Genomic DNA, 21,017 nt, shown 5'->3' with positions numbered 1-21,017 from the left:
AAATGATTTCGCATTGCTGGAAAATTGATCAAAAATGTGGAAACTGCAATTCAATGTTTCTAAATGTAAGATTATGTGCTTGGGAAAAAGAAACCTCTGTCAGGATACAGAATTGGGGATTAGAAGAAGAGAAGAAAAGGATTTAGGCGTGCTCATAACAGATGACTGCAAAATGAGTACACAGTGTGGCAGCTGTGAAGGCAAGCAAAATTCTGGGATACATCACTAGAGGGAAAAGGAGGTCCTAATCTTGCTATATAGCACTTTAAGTCAGACCCCCATTTGGAATACTATGTCCGGTTCTGAAGTCCTTCCTTTTTTTTAAAAGGTATTTTAAGATTGAGCAAATCCAGAGATGGACAACAAAAATGGTGCAAGGTCTGAGGGATGAAACAATATCAGGAGAGGTTGAGGTACACAATATGTACAGCCTAGAGTGAAGTAGCCTAAGGACCACTCAGGACGACAGGCTAGTTAACAACAGGTTTATTAAGAGCAAGGCAAACATAGAATAACTTGTCCGGCTTTTATAGCCGGCAGCTGGAAGCGAGGACCAATCAGAGGTGTTTATTTTGGCGCCGTGTCAAGCAGGGACCAATCCGCGCCGTCTTCTCTTGACAGCTCCGGCTTCCGCATGGTTGGTGTTTTGACAGCCGCGAGCTGTCAGTGGTTGCGCCTGCGCTGTGCGGTGGACGCTTTGACAGCTCAGGCTTCCTCATGGTCCGGAGTTTGACAGCCGCGAGCTGTCAGTGGTGGCGCCTGCGCTGTGCGGGGAACTTTGACAGCTGTCAAAGTTCCCGCGTGTTTTCCTGTCAGACGGCTTCTTAGTTTATATACTTTGTCGATGAAGTATTATTGAACTGTTTACATATATAACACACCCCTTACCCCTCCCCTGGCGCGTTCCTTCCTTCTTGGACGTTTGAACCTGCCCACTGATAGTCTTTTAGGTAGGTGGGTGGTCTTCGATTCCTGTTTGAGCGGCGAAGGGGTGGAGGCTGGTCTGGTTCTGGTTGTTCGTTTTGTTGTTCCTCTTCCTGGTTTGGGATAGGCAGCATTTCCGGTGGGAGTTGTATCCCGGTATTGTCTGGTTGCTCAGAATTGTGTGGTGGTTGTCTGGGTCTGAGCTGGTCAATATGGCGGCGTATGTTGCCATGTGCTTGCGTGGCTATAAGGTATGAGATGGGCCCCGTTTGTTTTATTACTGTCCCTTGGACCCACTTGTTTTTATCTGTGTATGATCGTGCCCATATCAATTGACCAGGGTTGAGTGTGCGGGTGGTGTGGGGGTGCTCTTTTTCTTCTGGACATGTGTCAGGGTGCAGTCTGTCGAGTCTTGTTATTAGCCGCCTCCCCCATCTTAATTCAGCCGGTGATTTGCCCGTTGTTGTGCAAGGAGTTGTGTGTTGTGCCAAGAGGAACTGGCTGAGACGCCTCTGCCAGTTCCCTTTAATGAATTTTTTCAAAGCTTCTTTTGTGGACCGTACCATAATCTCAGCCATCCCGTTCGACGATGGGTGGAACGGCGCCGACGTGACCAGCCTAATACAATTCTTCATAGCGAACATCTGAAATTCACGAGAGGTGAATTGAGGTCCGTTGTCTGAAACTATGGTGTCTGGAAGGCCGTGGGTAGCGAATATTTTTCGTAAGGCTTGAATAGTGGCTTCGGACGTTGTTTTTCTAAGGGGAGTGACTTCCAGCCATTTAGAATGGCTGTCCACTACAATTAAGAAACTTTGGCCCTGGATAGGTCCTGCAAAATCTATATGTATACGTGACCAAGGGTTCCTTGTAGTTTCCCATTTATGGATTGGCGCTTGGGGTGGCTCGTTCCTGGTCGCTTGACAGGTATAACACCCACCCACATACTTTTCTATTTGTTTATCTATGCCTGGTCACCACACATAACTTCTAGCCATCGCCTTCATCTTTACAATGCCTGGGTGTCCTTCATGTAAAATGTGTAATGTTTGGTCTATGTTTTTCTCTGGTATGATGACCCTATTTCCCCACAGCAGGCATCCTCTATGTGTTGAGATCTCATTTTTCCTGTTAAAATATGGTTGGAATTGGGGTTGTGGGTTTTGAGCTGGCCACCCTGTTGTGGCCCATTTGAGGACTCTGGTAAGTATTTTATCTTTAGCTGAATTACTGGCTATAATGTTTGCAGTCAAGGGGCATTCTGGGAGTTGGGAGATTGCTAAAATCTGACCGGCAGGGGCTGGGTCTGAGTCTATGTTTTGCATGGGTAGTCTGCTGAGGCAGTCAGCGTGTCCCAATTCTTTACCTGGCTTATGTATTAGTTGATAGGAATAGGCTGCTAAGAATGTTGACCATCGTAATATTCTCGGAGAGAGAATTTGTGGAGTAGTTTTATTCCAGGTGAATATGCCTAACAGGGGTTTGTGATCCGTAATTATAGTAAATGGTCTTCCATACAAGTAGTCGTGAAATTTTTTGACCCCTGCTACTATCGCTAGGGCTTCCCTGTCTATTTACGTTTACGTTTACGTTTTACGTTTTATTTAATTTATATACCGCCCTTCTCCCTGGGGACTCAGGGCGGTTCACAGGGCATATAAATAAAAATACAATACTATACAAAAGTTAAAACAGAGATTAAATCAATGCCCAATTAAAAAACAATAATACAATCTAAAATAACAATTTAAAACCCAGCTCCCCCATCAGGCCAGACCGGCCAATTCAAACAAATGGGTCTTCAGACCACGACGGAAAGTTCGGAGGTCCGATGCCGTCCGGAGCTCCACCGGCAGTTGGTTCCACAAAGCCGGGGCACCCACAGAGAAGGCTCTCCCCCTGGGGGCCGCCAGTCGGCATTCCCTGACCGGAGGCACCCTGAGGAGGCCCTCTCTGTGGGAACGCACAGGGCGGAGGGGAGTTGAAGCCGGCAGCAGGTGGTCCCCGAGGTACCCCGGACCCATGCCATGTAGGGACTTAAAGATCATAACCAAGACCTTGAACCTCACCCGGAAGACAACTGGTAACCAATGCAGCTCGCGGAGCAAAGGTGTAACATGGGAGTACCGGGAAACTCCCAAGACAACTCTCGCGGCCGCATTCTGTACCAGTTGGAGCCTCCGAGTGGTCTTCAAGGGAAGCCCCATGTAGAGAGCATTACAGTAGTCAAGGCGAGAGGTCACGAGCGCATGAGTGACCGTGCACAGGGCATCCCGGTCCAGATAGGGCCGCAACTGGCGCACCAGGCGAACCTGGGCAAAAGCCCCCCTAGTCACGGCCACTACATGATCTTCTAGGGTAAGCCGTGAATATAGGAGGACTCCCAAGTTGCGAGCCCTATCCACGGGGGGTAAGAGCTCACCCCCCATAGAAAGAGATGGAACATTTTGAATGTCCCGGGATGCCGGAATGCACAGCCACTCAGTCTTGTCAGGGTTGAGCTGAAGTCTGTTCCTCCCCATCCAGACCCGAACCGCCTCCAGGCAACGGGACATCACAGCGAGGGCATCACTGGGGTGGTTTGGGGTCGAAAAGAAAAGTTGGGTATCATCGGCATATTGATGATACCCAACTCCAAAACCACGAATGATCTCACCCAGCGGTTTCATGTAGATGTTGAACAGGAGAGGCGAGAGAACCGACCCCTGAGGAACTCCACAAACGAGAGACCTAGGGGCCGATCTCTGCCCCCCTGCCAACACCGACTGCGAACGTCCCAGGAGATAGGAGGAGAACCACCGAAGAACCGTGCCTCCCACTCCCAATCCCCTGAGACGCCGCAGCAAGATACCATGGTCGATGGTATCGAAAGCCGCCGAGAGGTCTAATAGGACTAGGACAGAGGAATATCCCCTGTCTCGAGCCCTCCAGAGATCATTCACCAGAGCGACCAATGCCGTCTCCGTGCTGTACCCGGGCCTGAAACCCGATTGGTAGGGGTCCAGATAATCCGCTTCATCCAGGACCAGAGGGAGCTGATGCGCCACCACACTCTCAACAACCTTCGCAAGAAAGCGAAGGTTGGAGACTGGACGAAAGTTGTTCAATACAGCTGGGTCCAAGGCAGGCTTCTTGAGGAGAGGTCTCACCACCGCCTCCTTCAAGACGGTGGGGAAATAACCCTCACTCAAAGAAGCAGATATAACCACCTGGAGCCAGCCTCGTGTCCTCTCCCTAGCTGCATAAACCAGCCAGGAAGGGCACGGATCCAACAAACATGTGGAGGAGCTCAGCCTCCCCATAATCCTGTCCACTTCATCAGGGGTCACAGAATCAAACTCTTCCCAGATAACATTGACAAGACCGTCCGTGTCCTGATCGCCTGACTCTGCCCAGCTGGAGTCCAAACCGGTCCGAATCCGAGCGATTTTATCCGACAGATGTTGACTAAATTCCTCAGCACGACCCTGCAAGGGATCCTCCCTCACCTCCTGATTAAGGAGCGAGCAAGTCACCCTAAACAGGGCGGCCGGGCGATTATCTGCGGACGCAATGAGGGTAGAGAAGTAATTACACCTCGCCACCCTCATCGCTGCGAGATAAGACCTAATATAGGTTCTTAACCGCAACCGGTCGGGTTCGGATCGGCTCGACCTCCAACAGCTCTCTAGGCCCCGTTTCCGACGCTTCATCTCCCGGAGCTCTGCGGAGAACCATGGAGCTCGCTGGGATCTGCGCCGGGTCAGGGGCCGCAAGGGTACAACCCGGTCAAGTGCCTCAGTGGCTGCCCTTTCCCAGGTTTCCACTAAGGCATCCGCCGAGCTGTGAGCAATGGAGGCAGGTGGGGACCCCAGCGCCGCTTGGAATCTATCAGGATCCATTAAGCGTCTGGGGCGGTACCATCTAATTGGTTCCGTATCCCCACGGCGGGGGGTGGCAAAACGGAAGACCATCCGCAGGAGATGATGATCGGTCCATGACAGGGGCATAATAAATGGAGAGCCCCCACCAAGATCATCCAACCACCGTCTAGATAAAAAAATCAGGTCAAGAGTGTGGCCTCCCTCATGAGTTGGTTCAGAAATTACTTGCGTCAGGTCCATGGCCGTCATGGAAGCCATGAACTCCCGAGCTAGCTCAGATGAGCCTCCCAGGGATGGTAGATTGAAGTCTCCCAAAACTATAAGTTTGGGAAACTCAACCACCAACCCTGAGAGGATATCAAGCAGCTCGGGCAGGGCTGCCGCTGCACGACTAGGCGAAATGTACGTCAGCAGCAAACCCAACTGCGCCCCAGAACCAAATCTCACAAAGAGAGACTCACACCCGACTATCTGAGAAACGGTGGTCTCCCGCGGACATAAGGTCTCCCTAATAATAACCGCCACTCCCCCACCCCTACCTTGAGCTCTTGGCCGGTGCAGCACCCGGAAGCCTGGTGGGCAGAGGTCAACCAAAGGGACCCCACCCTCTGGGCCCAACCAAGTCTCCGTGATGCAAGCCAGGTCCGCCTGCTCACCCTCAACTAAATCCCTAACGAGGGGAGCTTTATTAACCACGGACCTGGCATTCAGGTACACCAGCCGGAGCTCAGGAGGCTGCACATCCTCGCTCCCGGAACCTCGGGGAAGAAGCAGAGGGTCGGAGCGCCTCACCGCTTGCAAATAGCGGGGACGGCCCTCCCGGTAACGATACGGCCCCCTGTCTATCCGCCTGCTGCCTTTCCCCGTCGTGGGAATTGATAATCCCACGACCCGCTCATGAGCCCCGGCGACAACGCCACCCCGTTCTCCCCCCGTGCCATCAGACCCAAGGCTGGTCTGAACCATGGTAGATCGGCCACCCCCCATAGCCAAACCACCACTATCTCCCACCCCGCTCCCTAACCTTATAAAAAATTTGGATAAAAAAATAATCAGAGGCTTCCTAGAATTACATGGATAGCCCCTGCCCCTGCCCAGCCATCTCTCAGAGACCCAAAACTCGGGCCCGTCATCAAGGCCATCAACATTTAAGGAGGCAGGTCGCACCCAGGAGAGGGGGGCACCCCTGAGGGCGTACAAACGCATACTCGTATATTGCCGCATAAGTATAAAAGTCCAAACAGTCCAGGATAGGCATCCCTAGTTGTCCATGGGAGGATTGAACATGACAGAAACCTGGATCCACCCAACTTCACTGCCACTCAGTTGGGTGGCCCCCAAGACAGGCCGCAGCCCGTTCTCTCACAACGGGTAGAGGCTCCGTTCCTGGGGGTGGACCAGATATCCTCTGATTAGGCAAACCCATAGAGCTCCCACCTCTATGTGGTTGCAGATGGAAAAGTCCAGCCACTCTCCCACCGTGGCCGATACCCAGGTATGTCGAAAGTCCAAAGGGAGAGGGGAGAGGATAGGTAGGCAGATGGTAAAAAGTGTGTCCAAGGCAAGGAGGATAGGCAGGCCAGAGTAAAAGTAGTCTAAATCACCGGCGTCACTGCAAAAGCAGTCCAAAGATGATACACGATGCAGGAGCCCCATGTCGTCCTTGCTCCGGTAAGATGACTCCCGGTCGTCTTCTTCGCCAGCCAAGCGGTCCGAAGACGCCGTCGCCATAAGAGGCGGCCTGAAGCAAGAGAATAGGTCCACCATCGTCGCCAAGGTGAGTAATAATAGTCACCCTCTCCACCGCCAAAACGGCCCGAGGGCGACACCACCACCAAAGCGGACCAAGGCGGCTTGGGGCCACATGGAAGTCCCGCCGCCGGCGAAAAGATCAAAAGCCCAAAGGCACCAGAGTCAGCAGCCGGCCCCCGCGACAGCTGGCTTTAGGGCCATTTTTGTTTGTGCCGGCGACAGTCTCAGAACGCCGGCACAAACAAAAATGGCCCTAAAGCCAGCTGATGAATCCCCGAGCGTCCGGAGCATATCATCGTCCCTGTCACCACCAAAGCCGGGCCGCCGCCGCCATCGCCACCACCGCCGAGCGCGGCCCAAACAAATCGTCGTGCAGGCTGCCACTCGCGCCAAGGCCGACGCCCACGCCGTCGCCGCCATCTTCACCGCCGCCGACCGGACAGCCCAGCGGACCTCACGAGCGCACCCCTCACCGACAGGCATCGTCGTGCAGGCTACTACTCGAGCCAAGGCCGACGCCCACGCCGTCGCCGCCATCTTCACCGCCGCCGACCGGACAGCCCAGCGGACCTCACGGGCGCACCCCTCACCGACAGGCATCGTCATGCAGGCTACTACTTGAGCCAAGGCCGACGCCCACGCCGTCGCCGCCATCTTCACCGCCGCCGACCGGACAGCCCAGCGGACCTCACGGGTGCACCCCTCACCGACAGGCATCCTCCCCAGCAGCTCGAGCCGGTCCGAGAACAAGCAAAGTGGCCCGGACGGCCCGAAAGCGGCGGGGAGCGCCGCGCCAGACACAAGCAGCCCGAACGCTCCAGAGAAAGCAAGAAACGGCGGGAGGAAACAGCTGGTAGGTAGCAGGGCCAGCAGCCGGCAGCCGGTCGTTCAAACAGCTCAAATCCGCTGCTGGCTTCAACAGCCTCCGCGTTGTCACACTGCCCCACAACAAACCCCAATCCCATCCCAGCAAGCCATAAGGCTTGTGAGGGGCTCCCAGGGGACGCCTATCAGCTGGAGCTCGCGGAGCTCAGCCGAGCGCGTCCTCCATCTTGGGCATGCGTAGCTTTGTGCGTAGTTTCTTTCAGCTTTGGTCAGAGTGCGTGAATAGAATGCTATGGGTCTTTGTGTACCGTCCTTGAATAAGTGACTTAACACAGCCCCGATTCCATAGGGAGAGGCATCACAAGCGATGCATATTGGGGTGTCTTCCCTGAAAAGGGTAATAGTTGAGCTGTGACAAATAATCTTTTTTAACGATTGGAAACTATTTTCATGTTCCTTGGTCCAGGACCAAGCTGTGCCCTTGTCCAGGAGCCTATGCAGAGGTTCCGCAATGGTGGCTTTATGGGGGATGAAGGCATGGTAAAAGTTTAATAGTCCTAAAAAGGATTGAAGCTCTTGCTTATTCCTAGGGCTGGGTGCGGTTTGAATAGCCTTTAGTTTTTCAGTGGTGGGGTGAATGCCCTGGCTATCAATTTTGTACCCTAGGAATTCTGTAGATGTGACTCCAATAGAGCACTTTTCACGCTTAAGTTTGAGGCCGGCTTCTCTGAGCCGGCTCAGCACAGCTGACAGCCTGTCAGCTAGACTAGCTTCGTTTTCCCCGGCGATGAGAACATCGTCGAAATAGGGGCAGACCCCGGGTATTCCCTTCAGGGTCTTCTCCATGATACCCTGGAAGATACCCGGGGCTGCCGATATGCCAAATTGGAGCCTTTTTACTTTAAAGGCACCGCGGTGGGTGACAATAGTCTGAGCTTCCGCGGTGTCGTCAGTGACAGGCAGTTGCAAATACGCCTGCGTGAGATCAAGTTTGGCGAAAATGGCGCCAGAGCGGATGGAAGCAAATACGTCCCTTACCGCTGGCACCGGGTAAGCATGGGGGCTGAGGGCTAGGTTGATTGTCGCCTTATAGTCTGCGCACACTCTCACCTCACCATTAGGTTTGATTGGGGTGACAATAGGGGTCTCCCAGGTTCCCCCCTCTGTTGGCTCAAGCACCCCAAGTCCTATGAGGCGATCTAGTTCATTTTCAATTTTTTCTTTAAGGGCAAAGGGTACCCTCCTAGCTCTTATTTTAATTGGTTGGATTGCTGGGTTTAGCTGCAAGGAAATGGGGGGACCGGTATATTTCCCTAAAGTGCCATCGAAGACGTCGGCATACTTGTCGCAAACGGCTTCCAGGCTGGGTGCTTGAATGGTATTTACCCCCGTTAAGGCGATACCTAGTGGGCCGAACCAGTTTAGCCCTATCAAGTTAGTACGGTTCCCCGGCGTAACTAAAACCTCTAAGGGACCCTTGAACCCCTTGTACTGCACTACGACCTTAGCTCTCCCTTCCAGAGGAATGGGGGTTTTCTGGAAATCCGCTAGATGTACCTGGGTTTGTCTCAAGGGAATTTGTTCTTGGCCTTGCTGACAGATCTCCTGGTATGTTGTTAGCGAAATTAAGGAGACTGCTGACCCTGAGTCCACTTCCATGTGGCAGGGCACCCCCTGAATTTTGACCCAGATCTTAACCTTGGAGCTTATGCTGTTTACCCTGTCAATTGCCTCTACCAGGGGCCCTGGTGGGTTTTCTCTGCTGGCCTGGGCAGCCGGCCTACCTGGGGAATTTGCCTCCACATCATTGATGTTGTCCCGGCCCTTGCTGCGGCACACCGGCTTGATGTGGCCAGTCTTCCCGCAATTGTGGCATTTCGCGTTTCTAAAGCGGCAGCTTCCTCGGGCATGATTGCCCCCGCAGCTGGCACAGGCGGCTCGTTGCTCGTAACGCGGTGGCGGCGGAGGGGGGTTCCTGGACCTACGGCGGTCCGACGGGTCGCCTCTCCTCGGTTGCCGGCGCTCCATCCTGCGCTGCAGGGCTTCTCCATCAGTGAAATCCACCGACTCTCCGCTGTCGCTGAAGGTTGCGCTTTCTTGATAGACGGTCGCGGGGCTCTCTGGGGTCGTGTTTGCCGGCTTCTTCTTGTGGCTGTGCTCGTAAGCCATGATCTCTCTGGTCAGCTCTGCCAGGCTCATGTCGGGTTTGGAAGTTAGTTTCTTCTGTAGCCTCTCGTCCCTCAGACCGATCACCACCTGGTCTCTGATGCGGTCTTCCAGGTCGGGGAAACAGCAGTTCCGTGCGGCGTGTCGGACCCCGGCGATGAACTCGTTGGCGGGCTCGTCCGGCCGTTGTTTCTTTTGGGCGAATTGCACCCGCCAGTATAGTTCTGAACGAGCCGGCATGTAGTACTTGTTCAGCTGGTCCACCAGGTCCGCGTAGGAGACTTCTGTGATGGGCACCGGGCTGAACAACCCGACGGCTGCATCGTACACAGGAGGTCCGCTGATGTACAGCAGAGCGGCGGCCTTTGCTCTGTCGTCAGTGATTTTACTGACGAGGAGGAATCCCTCGACCTGGCCAAGGTGTGATTGCCATCTCTCGGGATGGCGGGTGTCAAATTCCCTCACACGGCCGAAGTTTGCCATGTCGTCCGGTCCTGGGTTGCTCCGATGGAAGTTAAAACTTCCGTGACAGCTCTTGCCGGGAACTTTCTTCCTCGGCCGTGACTTCAGCTCCGGAGCGATCCCATCCTCGTCGCCAGTGAAGTAGCCTAAGGACCACTCAGGACGACAGGCTAGTTAACAACAGGTTTATTAAGAGCAAGGCAAACATAGAATAACTTGTCCGGCTTTTATAGCCGGCAGCTGGAAGCGAGGACCAATCAGAGGTGTTTATTTTGGCGCCGTGTCAAGCAGGGACCAATCCGCGCCGTCTTCTCTTGACAGCTCCGGCTTCCGCATGGTTGGTGTTTTGACAGCCGCGAGCTGTCAGTGGTTGCGCCTGCGCTGTGCGGTGGACGCTTTGACAGCTCAGGCTTCCTCATGGTCCGGAGTTTGACAGCCGCGAGCTGTCAGTGGTGGCGCCTGCGCTGTGCGGGGAACTTTGACAGCTGTCAAAGTTCCCGCGTGTTTTCCTGTCAGACGGCTTCTTAGTTTATATACTTTGTCGATGAAGTATTATTGAACTGTTTACATATATAACACATAGAGGACAGAAGGAAAATGGGGGATGTGGCTGAAACCTTTAAATATATTCAGAATGTAAACAAGGTTCTAGTAGGCAGTTATTTTTAATATTAAACAAAAATCAAGAACATGGGGCATAATCTCAAACTGACAGGAGGGAAGTATAATAGTAATGTTAGAAAAATATTACTTCAAAGAAAGAATAGTGGAAGCTCGGAACCAACTTCCAGTGATTTAGCCTGCTTGGGATAAACAAATGTCCATTATCTGGCAAAAAGATTTTTAAAAATTTTAAAAAAAACTCAAAGGGCAGACTCCATGGGCATACTAGGTCTTTTTCTGCTGTCAGTTTTCGATATTTCTATAACAGGAAAGAAATGGGGGATGAAAAGCAGAATTGAGTCCACCCATGGGCTCTTGTTTCATGGGGATGCTATGTGTGAAATCACAGCATCAAAGCTAGGCTAACATTTGCAGGAGCCCTTTGAGAAAATGACTTACCGCTTGCTTGCACCATGAACAGCTGATAGCCACAATCTCTTTACTGTGAAAGGAGAACTTTTGTTGAAATCCCTGAAATCATAAGAGTTTGTTGCATCACCAATTAACATTTCACATATTTTTTCCCCAGATATAATTGAGGCTGTTAATGGCTAACACCTAGCTTTAATAGTCACATGATATATGACAGCTGCCAAAGTCAAAGCTGTATTCACTGATGATACCTTTACTTTCCAAAATCATCTCAAAATGCTCTGGTTAAGGGCTTCCAAAATTTCTGAAATAACAGTTTACTGTTATTCAATATAGAATACTTAAATGTTCTATATTCAATATAGGAAAAAATATATTTTACCAACCTGAGCCTAGAGCTGATATAGACCAAACCATCAACTTTTGGATAGAGGTGAGATACACGGTAACTCTAATAGAACATAATACTGTATATCTAGCTGAGAGTTAAATTCTGGGTTGTAGGCTGCTGTAGAGGATGTGATGAGAGTGTATATTATTGTTGCCAGCCTCAATCATGTGTGAATTATGGGGGGTGGGGGTTGCTTATTTTGGTTTTGCATAAAAATTCTTCCTTTATAAATATTTATTTATTAATTTTGATTGTTGTATATCACCCAGAGTCACAAATTGTGAGATGAGAAGCTTTAGAAATCTCTTATTTATTTATTTATTTATTTATTTATTTATTTATTTATTTATTTATTTATTCATTCATTCATTCATTCATTCATTCATTTATTCATTCATTCATTCATTCATTCATCAATCAAATTTCTTTGCCATCCATCTTGCAGTTCAAGGCAACTCTGCATGAATATAAATAAATAGAATACTCTGAGATTACACAATGGACATGTAACTAAATCTTTATATATATAAAAACAATCCAATGGACCATTATATATACATGCTGCTATCCAGAACACAGTGCCAAAATTTATCATTTATAACTAATCCAAATAGCTTCATTCAGATCCCTTGGCAGAAACAAACAACCAAGGAACCAAAAACAAAAACAAGAAGTTCTCAAACTGCAGGTCCTACTTTTGATTTACTCAGGGTCACTGTCATGGTTCTACAAATCAAGAAAAGAATCCCAATTAGCAATATTAATCCTGAAGAAATGGGGTGTGGAAACTAGAATACTAAGGTAGAAGCTGAAACCTTGGTGCAAAGTGGGTATGTATGTATGTATGTACTGTATGTATGTATGTATGTATGTATGTATGTATGTATGTATGTATTTAATTTATTGATTAAATTTATATGTCTGCCCATCACACCAAGAGCAACTCTGGGTAGCATACAACAATCATGGTTGCACTGTTTATAATAACGTTTGCATTGTTAGAAGTATCTCCTTCATTGATTTAGGATTTCTGATAAATGTCCATATTTGATATTTGTGATACTGGCCATGATACAACAAGTAGTAATGACATATTGTTGTTTTTAATCTTGGACCTCATGTACACAGCAAATATTTTTAGACCTTCATCTATAGCTTCTAGCTGTTATCCCTAGATAACAGTGGTGAGATTCAAATATGTGAACAACCAGTTGTCTGTGTGAATGCCACTTCTGGAAGTCCATTCTGGCCCTGGGCAACAAAAAATCAGCTGCCAGTTCTGCCGAAGTGGTGCGAACTGGCTGAATCCCACCACTGACAACACAATCTATTATCTCCTGTTAATTCATATTAACACAGAAGTTTGGTTTTGGGGAATTCAATGAATGCAGTTCAGAAACTGCATCAACTGTATAACTGGTACATTTTGAGGATCAGAGATTTGAGCTTTTTTAAGAGTAGGAGAAAGATGGTGAAATTATCTAGTTTATTACAAAAGTAATAATTTTAAAAAATGACTTCTCAGAGGAATGAATGATGTGAAAAATAAAAGTTGCTGCTTGCAGATAATAGAGCCATTATTCTTTTCTGCATGTCTGACAAATTGCTTCTTCTTTTTTCAGATTTGCTAAATTGAGAACTGGGGCAATAAAGAACATTAAATACGACTTTACAAGGAAGCAGTTTTTAAAAGTCCCAGAAGTTGATATTTTTGAATATCAGTTTGCTCAGATCCTATCAGAGGTTTACATAGATTTCTAAATCTTAAACCAAAAAAAATTCTTGAGTGAGACAAACAATATCTATGTACTCTGATAAGACTAATATGTCTGAGTTGCAAACATCTGAACATCCACTAGATAGCAGTAAAGAGGTATTAAAAATATAGATTCTAACATTGCTGTCACCTTATTTTTTTATCTGATTTTTTGCAGCCCAGTCACAGCTGTAACACAGGTGGGTAAGTATCTGGCAGACAGAGGACTCCTTTCAAAATTTGGTAGGGAAGGGAGGAATGGCAAAAATGAGCTGAAGTCATTAAAATTTACAGTACAGGCTTCAATTTTAATATATGAACAGGAAAACAGAAAAAGCAGAACAAAAAACTTTTAAAGAGGTTTATTATATTGCTAGAAGAAAGGACACCCGAAGACTAGAACTTATAATTACTTTTTTTACAGATTTTGATTGCATTATTTCTACCTTTCCACACTGTTTACATTTCCCTTCCTGTCGTCTTCTGTGAACCCAGTGATGTCGAACGAAATTCTGTAGAGTAGGAAAAAAGAACCGAGGAATAGAATTGATTTAAAATACACTCCAATCAAACCCCAACTCTATTTATAGAACCTTGATCAACTCATATGTAATAAGAGGGTGAAGACATTGCCTCACACTGGCAAAATGTAATCATGCATTATAAGTAAAGGAGTAATAGCTCATAAGATGTTCTGAGGCATACCAAGAGATCTTTTTTATTTATTTTATTTATTTATTAATTCGGTTTATATACCGCCCTACTCCCAAAGGACTCAGGGCGGTTTACAAGGCAAAATTTAAAAACAATACAATATAAAATTAAAATTAAAATTAAATTAAGTCTAGCCGCAAAAATTAAAATTATAGTAGTAACTTGCCACGAGGCTGAAAAGAACTGGCTGCAACCTGGAACCTTCCAATCTTTAATAACTCTCAAAGCCACTGTAATTTTTAGGCTAGATCTAAGCCGCAGGACTTCCTAGTTTAACCTTTTGAAATCTGATGCCTTTTAGGTGTGTGGGATTAGAACTCCCATACTTATCCGTTGTGGTTATTTCTGTGAAATGTTTACTTTCCGGTCCTTTCCAGTTATTACGGCCAAATATGCCTACCCAATACCCCTAATCCACTTACTGAATTAACTCTATTCTGCATTTGCATAATGCACAAAATTATATGGGCTGAGTTCAATGTGTCTCCTTTTTGTTTTAGTGAGAAAACTCATTTTACTTCCATAGCACAGAGCACTTTATCAAAACAAAAGTCATCCTGCACAGGGCTATTGGACAATCACTTTCAGGCCTAAAACGAAGAATGACGTGGTGATCCTTCCAAGCTGAGTTCTTTCTTATTTTCACACCTATAGCCCAAATTTCACCAGACTGAGGCAGTGGTGAGATTCAAATATGTGAACAACCAGTTCTCTATGTGGAAGCCAGTTCTGGAAGTCCATTCTGGGCCTAGGCAAAAAAAATTAGCTGCTGGTTCTGTTGAAGAGGTGAGAACTGGCTGAATCCCACCCCTGGACTGAGGACTCTACTCTCTGCATCTACAATATACTCTGGAAATTATTAAAATGGTAGGAGAAAAGCAGGCAGAGCTGGGGGACAGAGTTAAGCATGTCATCAGCTTAGAGTCCTTACATGGCCATAAACGATCCAAGTCCAACCCCTCTTGAATTCCATTAAGCCTTATCTGGCACCAATTTAGTATTGAACTTTAGTTGACTGGGTTCTTGTGTATAGGCTTGAATAAATCTTCTGTGTTGAAACTCAACAAATGGTCCTGATCCTTTTTGCCTGACACTGTCACACATAATATTCAGATTGAGATGCCTCTTACTCCTCTGGAATGCACCCCTCCCTTCTGGGAATCCATCTTATTTCATTCCATCACACTCAAGACTCCTTAGTAATAAGTGTCATTCAGGTAAGGCTACCTGTATCATTCAGAGACAATCTGTCTCCTGCCACTCACCTCTCTTGGTGATCTGGAGCTGCCTTCTCGAAAAGTTGGCTTGCACCGGAAGTTAATCTGTCAGGAGGGAAGCAAACCAAGAGACCAAACAGTAATGATTACCAATTTGTCTCTAGAACAATCTAGCAGAAAATCCACAACAAGCCTCACAAATTACTCCAGACTATGATAATTCCCCAAACTAACTTGGCTCCATGTTACAAATTATTATTTGCTCAAATTTGGTATTAGGGATAATAGAAGCAATGAGCCAGAAAGCCAAAATAAAGTACTGAAAGCTAATGAGAAAGCAGAGGACCACATTCAGTTTGATAGTTACATTTCAATGGCAGATTCCCAAAGTAATTTGCAAATCATTTCTAGGCAATTCAAGATATGTCATTTATATTGCCAGGATTCAAATGCTCATAGTGCCAGAAAACAGATATACGGAGGTGTAAAATGACTACTGAATGTATTGAACTTTAGAGCTCACTCCAAGCATTTTTAAAAGAATGAGCACAAAAAGAGGAAAGGAACGAATGCACTAATTCTCTTCCCTCTATCACCCTCCATGTTCAGAGACCATGAGTGAGAATATCCTTCCTCTATAGAAATTCTCAGTATCATTTCAAATGGCATTTTGTGGGAATAACACTAAGGGAAGAAACACACTTCTCTCTTGTCATTCTCTTTCGATGTACAATACAGTATATATACCATACCAATGCTTACAGAGGTACACTTTGAGCTAGAAGTGTATATAATGGGAATGACAAGGGCATTCTTCATCTTTTCTCAGTGCCAGTTGACTCCACTGCTTTTGCCTCTGTGGCCCTGTCCAGTTTCTGGAATGGGATGCCAAGCTCGTACATGGGAAAAACCACTCATCTGTGTGAAGCCAGATTTCCCAGCTGGATGGAGAATGGAGAATGCCTCCATGCATAAATGTAGTGTCCTCTTTTGTAATATGTTCAAAGCATGATAGTCAGAGACATGGACTGGAGGACACGTGAATATTTCATTACCCGAATATGTGATGGTACACACGGATAGTATGCGTAATAGGAACATCAGCTTAATGGAAGAGGCTCATAGTCCAGTCCCAAAAAATTTCAAACCTTTTCCAAATGCAACATGATGATTTTCTCCAGAAAATATTATATGCTGTAATAGTTAAGATAAAAGAGTACAATAGGGAGGACAAAACTTCAAATACTCCCCTGAATGACTTTGAGTCAATCAATAGAAGAGAGTATTTGTAGCTCAAGGTTGAACTGTGAAGTTCTTGGTGGTCTCTGAGCTTGGTGGTTCTCTTGCAGATGTTTCATTAGTAGCATTAATGATGTTACCTAATTTGCCAATGAAGCATCTGCAAGACAACCACCACACTCAAAGAGTACCAAAGACACCACAATCAATATGTATCTATCAGCTAGCAAACCTCATGGTAGTTTATCCATTTGTGGTGAGTAAAAACATAAAGAATTACCACCCTCTACTATAACTATACTATTCCGTAGGACAATAGCAGGAATGGACAGTGTTTTGGTGGCTCAGAAGAACATTTAATATAGTTTGCAAACCTTAGAATGACATTGGGTGGAACATACAAAATTGTTCAAAATGTTAAGAAATCATGCCACCAGCTTTCAACAACAGGGGTCAGGCAAAACAGCAATGAAGGGGCTGTAAAGTTTCATGTGGGATTAAAAAAAAATAATTGAAGGGGAGAAAGGTCCTATGTGATATTCTCTTCCATACCAGGATAATGTTATCTATTGGAAGTCACATTTACCAATGAATCTAACTTGATTTCAGTGTCTGATGAAAGACTTACCTTTCTTTAGCACATTCTCTTTTAACTGAATATTTTTCTATTTGGTTTTGTCTCTTTTTAGCTACTCTATTTTAACCATTTCACTGTATTTTTAATGGATTGGCTATTACAATCCTTTGAGATTAGATTGGAAGATCCATAGCTTATAAAATGCCTGCAGGTAATATAAGTGGATCAGTAGGAATGTGTGATGCAAAGTACTTTGTAATGAATATCACTATTTTTACAAAATCCTGGAAATGCAGATTAAAAATTCCAACATTGCATCATATGTGTGATATTACCAGATGTTATTGGAAGAGAGAAGAAAAGGAGAATGAGATAGCAGATGTGTAGTCTCTTGCTAAATGTTATTAAAGTAAATATAAATAAATTATTTTCAGCCCAATCCTCAAAAGACCACAAAGCCAAGGACTGAGAAAATATAATTAATCTTCTTCTGAATTCTCTTCACATTTGAGAATGAATATTTAAGATTTGATTCTGTTTTGCAATTTAGAAATTAATTAAGTATTGGTTATTATAATCATTTACTCTTCTTTCTCCCAGAGAAGCTCACAGCTTACACAGTTTACAAGAGAAGTGAACAGAATCTTAAACAAAATTAGAATAAAACATGTTATCCTTAAAAACAGAGAAAAAAAACAAATCAAATTCCTAAGTGTTCTAGACTTATAGAGCTCCTAGAGAATGTAAGTAAACCCTCACCCATTAATAACTGTTTATTTAAAATTATTTGTAAGCCAATCACATTATCAACCTTTAAGTGGCTCACACAATAAAACATCATTAAGTCTCCTAACTATAAATTCATCTAAAATTATAATGTAAATATATATATGTATAGTGATCAAAGTACTGATTTTGATAATCTGCCTTAAGTGTTGCTTTTTCATTTCCAATAGCTTGATAGATTTTTATTTTTATTTTTGCTAGGGGGGGGAAATGGATCCAGGAAACTACAGAAAATAGATCCCCGAAACTACAGCCCTATCAGCTGCATCTCAATACCTGGGAAGATTCTGGAAAAGATAATCAAGCAACCAATCAGCAAACACCTAGAGACAAACAAAGTCATAACCAAAAACCAACACAGGTTTGCAAAAACAGATCATGCCAGACAAACCTTATTGCATTTTTGACAAAGTGACAAAATTAGTGGACCAGAGGAATACTGTTGATATAATTTACTTGGACTTCAGTAGGGCATTTGATAAAATAGACCACAATCTGCTACTTGATAAGATAGAAAAATGTGGGTTAGACAGCATCACCACGAGATGGATTCATAATTGGCTGACCAAGCACACTCAATGTGTGGTCCTCAATGGAACTACAGCTACATGGAGTATGCAATGGGATACCCCAAGGCTCTACTTTAGGCCCAGTACTTTTCAACATCTTCATCAATGATTTGGATGAGAGGATAGATGAAGCACTCATCAGATTTGTAGATGACACCTAACTGGTAGGAATAGCCAACACTCCAGAAGATAGGGTTAAGATATAGAAGGATCTTAACATTGGGTGCTATGTAACAAAATAAAATTCAATGGTGGAAAAAATAAGGTTCAACATTTAGGCAAGAAAAACCAAATGCATTGGTATAGTATAGGTCACAGGTCTGCAACCCTGCGGCTCCCAGTCCTCTGCCATGTGCAGTCCCCCCCCAAAAAGGTGGGACTAAAAAAGTTCAACCAATCAATTGAAATATGCAGGGTAGGTGCATATCTCGCCTTGGCTCCACTCTTCAGTCAAACCCTGTTCTGCGCATGTGCGCATGTACGCGCATGTTCACACATTTTTTGCGGCTCCCAGTTTTTCCTTTTGGGAGGGAACCGATTCCGAGTGGCTCTTTCACTGTTTCAGGTTGCTGACCCCTGGTATAGGTGGTACCTGGCTCAATAGTAGTAACTGTGAGAGGGATCTTGGATCACTTAAATATGAGCCAACAGTGTGCTCAGCTGCCAAAAAAAAACACAGTTCTAGGCTACATTAACAGAGGGACAGAATCAAGATCACATGAAGTGTTAATACCATTTTATAATTCCTTGATAAGGCCACATTTGGAATACTGCATCCAGTTTTGGTCGCCACGATATAAAAAAGATGTTAAGGCTCTAGAAAGAGTGCAGAGAAGAGCAACAAAAATGATTAGGGGATCTATCAAGACCAGTTGCTGGAATTGGGTATGTCTAGTTTAATGAAGAGAAGGGTGAGGGGTGACATGATAGCAGTATTCCAATATTTCAGGGGCTGCCACAAAGAAGAGGGAGTCAAGCTATTCTCCAAAGCACCTGAAGGCAGGACAAGAAACAATGGATGGAAACTGATCATAGAGAGAAGCAAAGGCGAAATCTCCTGACAGAACAATTAATCAGTGGAACAACTTGCATCCAGAAGTGGTGAATGTGCCAACAATTGAAGTTTTTAAGAAGAGATTGGACAACATTCTTCCGAAATGATATAGGGTTTCCTGCTTAAGCAGGGGGTTGGACAAGAAGACTTCAAAAGTCCCTTCCAACTCTGTTATTCTATTCTATTCTAAATCATGTCACAATACAAAAATACTACCTAAAATATAATCAGACTGTTTAAAATTGCATTTTATATTCTAGGCATTCAATAGAGTAGATAATATATTACATCAGGCCTGGCCTGATGGGATGGGGTTGGGTTTTATTAATGTGTTTTAACCTATTTTTTAACGTGTTTTAACTTATTGTAAGAGTTGTGGGCATTTTGTTTAATCTCTTTTAATTTTTGTATTTTGTCTTTTAACATGTACTGCTCTGTTCACCACCCTGAGTCCTTCAGGAGAAGGGCAGTATACAAATAAAATTAATAATAATAATAATAATAACTCCCAGAATTCCTCAGCCAGAGTACTACAAGATAAGTTTAAGGGAGATTTAAATAATGAGCTGGTCATGAATTTTCCTCATAAACTAATCTAGATTAACATAGTTTTGAAGAAAAGATAACCCACAGCCAGATTACTATTAAAATATCGCTTAATTGATTGGCAATAACTGATCTAGAATCCTTTATAACTATATTCGTGATGAATTCCTTGAGACACCTTGAATAACAAATTTGTAGGGAGAGATATTGGTTATTTCTGTTAAAGGTCACCAAGAAAAGTGGACCAACAGGGCCTTTTAGAACTTCCAGCCTTTTAGAACTTTCTTCCCTGCCTAGCAGAGAAATATGCATTTAAAAATATGCATTTTAATGACCCCAACACACATCTGCAATGCACACTAGTGTGCACAATTAAGGCATCCCTTCATGCAACTGACAAAATCAGATTACTGAAAATAAAAGTCTATGACACAATGTATTCATTGCTCTTTCCTGTGCCACAAGTCTATTTGCTCTTGGTAATCAAAACAAAACAGAACCAAACACGACTCCTTGGTGATGTATAAAATTACCAGGATGATTGCTTCTTTTTTGCAAATTAAAAAAAACACATTATCTTTACTCTTGCCTGCTCCACACACAACAATTATATGTAATAGAAATGTGTTTTTTCTTTCAAATCAATTAAAAAGCAGATTGTTTGCAGCACGATAAAAAGGCATTGATTTGTGGCATGAGCTTTCATAAGGAAAAGGCTACTTTGGGACATTATATTCAACCTGTTCTTGACTATTCGAAAAAATAAGACATTCAAAACAAATTTATTCTCTAACATATCACAGGATATGTATTTCCTTAGAGGAAATACAATCTGGTTACTCTTCTACAGTTTATTGTTACCAGAAGATAAATCAGAATATTCTTTTCATATGTGCTGATGAATAGAGAATAACCACAGTAAAGAAATCTAGCATTTGCATTAGAGAACAAACATCACATATATTGTGTTAACTCATCATCCTCTCCATATTATAGATGAATACCTTTGCTTATTTAACTCAAACTTGGGTTGTCTCTAACATTAGGCAGAATGGACCCAAACTAAGAAAGTAGGAAGGATCAAACTGTCACGTCTATAAGGTTTGCTCTGCAACCCAAAGTTGTCTGTCCTTGGGCCAGT

At 45.0% G+C, this 21,017-nt stretch overlaps 1 protein-coding gene across 1 annotated transcript in view; it reads right to left on the bottom strand.

Annotated features, from left to right (window-relative positions):
* DGKI (diacylglycerol kinase iota) overlaps positions 1 to 21,017 on the bottom strand; it is a gene marked incomplete at both ends in the record, with an annotated part of 275,825 nt that overhangs the window by 121,967 nt on the left and 132,841 nt on the right. Inside the window, 3 exons of the mRNA XM_083365474.1 lie at positions 11,055 to 11,126; positions 13,621 to 13,686; positions 15,154 to 15,210. Of these exons, the coding sequence (XP_083221600.1) occupies positions 11,055 to 11,126; positions 13,621 to 13,686; positions 15,154 to 15,210 (195 nt within the window). The remainder of the gene's footprint in view (positions 1 to 11,054; positions 11,127 to 13,620; positions 13,687 to 15,153; positions 15,211 to 21,017) is intronic.

Source organism: Vipera ursinii (assembly GCF_947247035.1).
Source record: "Vipera ursinii genome assembly, chromosome: 6".
NCBI lineage: Eukaryota > Metazoa > Chordata > Lepidosauria > Squamata > Viperidae > Vipera > Vipera ursinii.
This window is presented reverse-complemented; position numbering and strand designations above follow the sequence as displayed.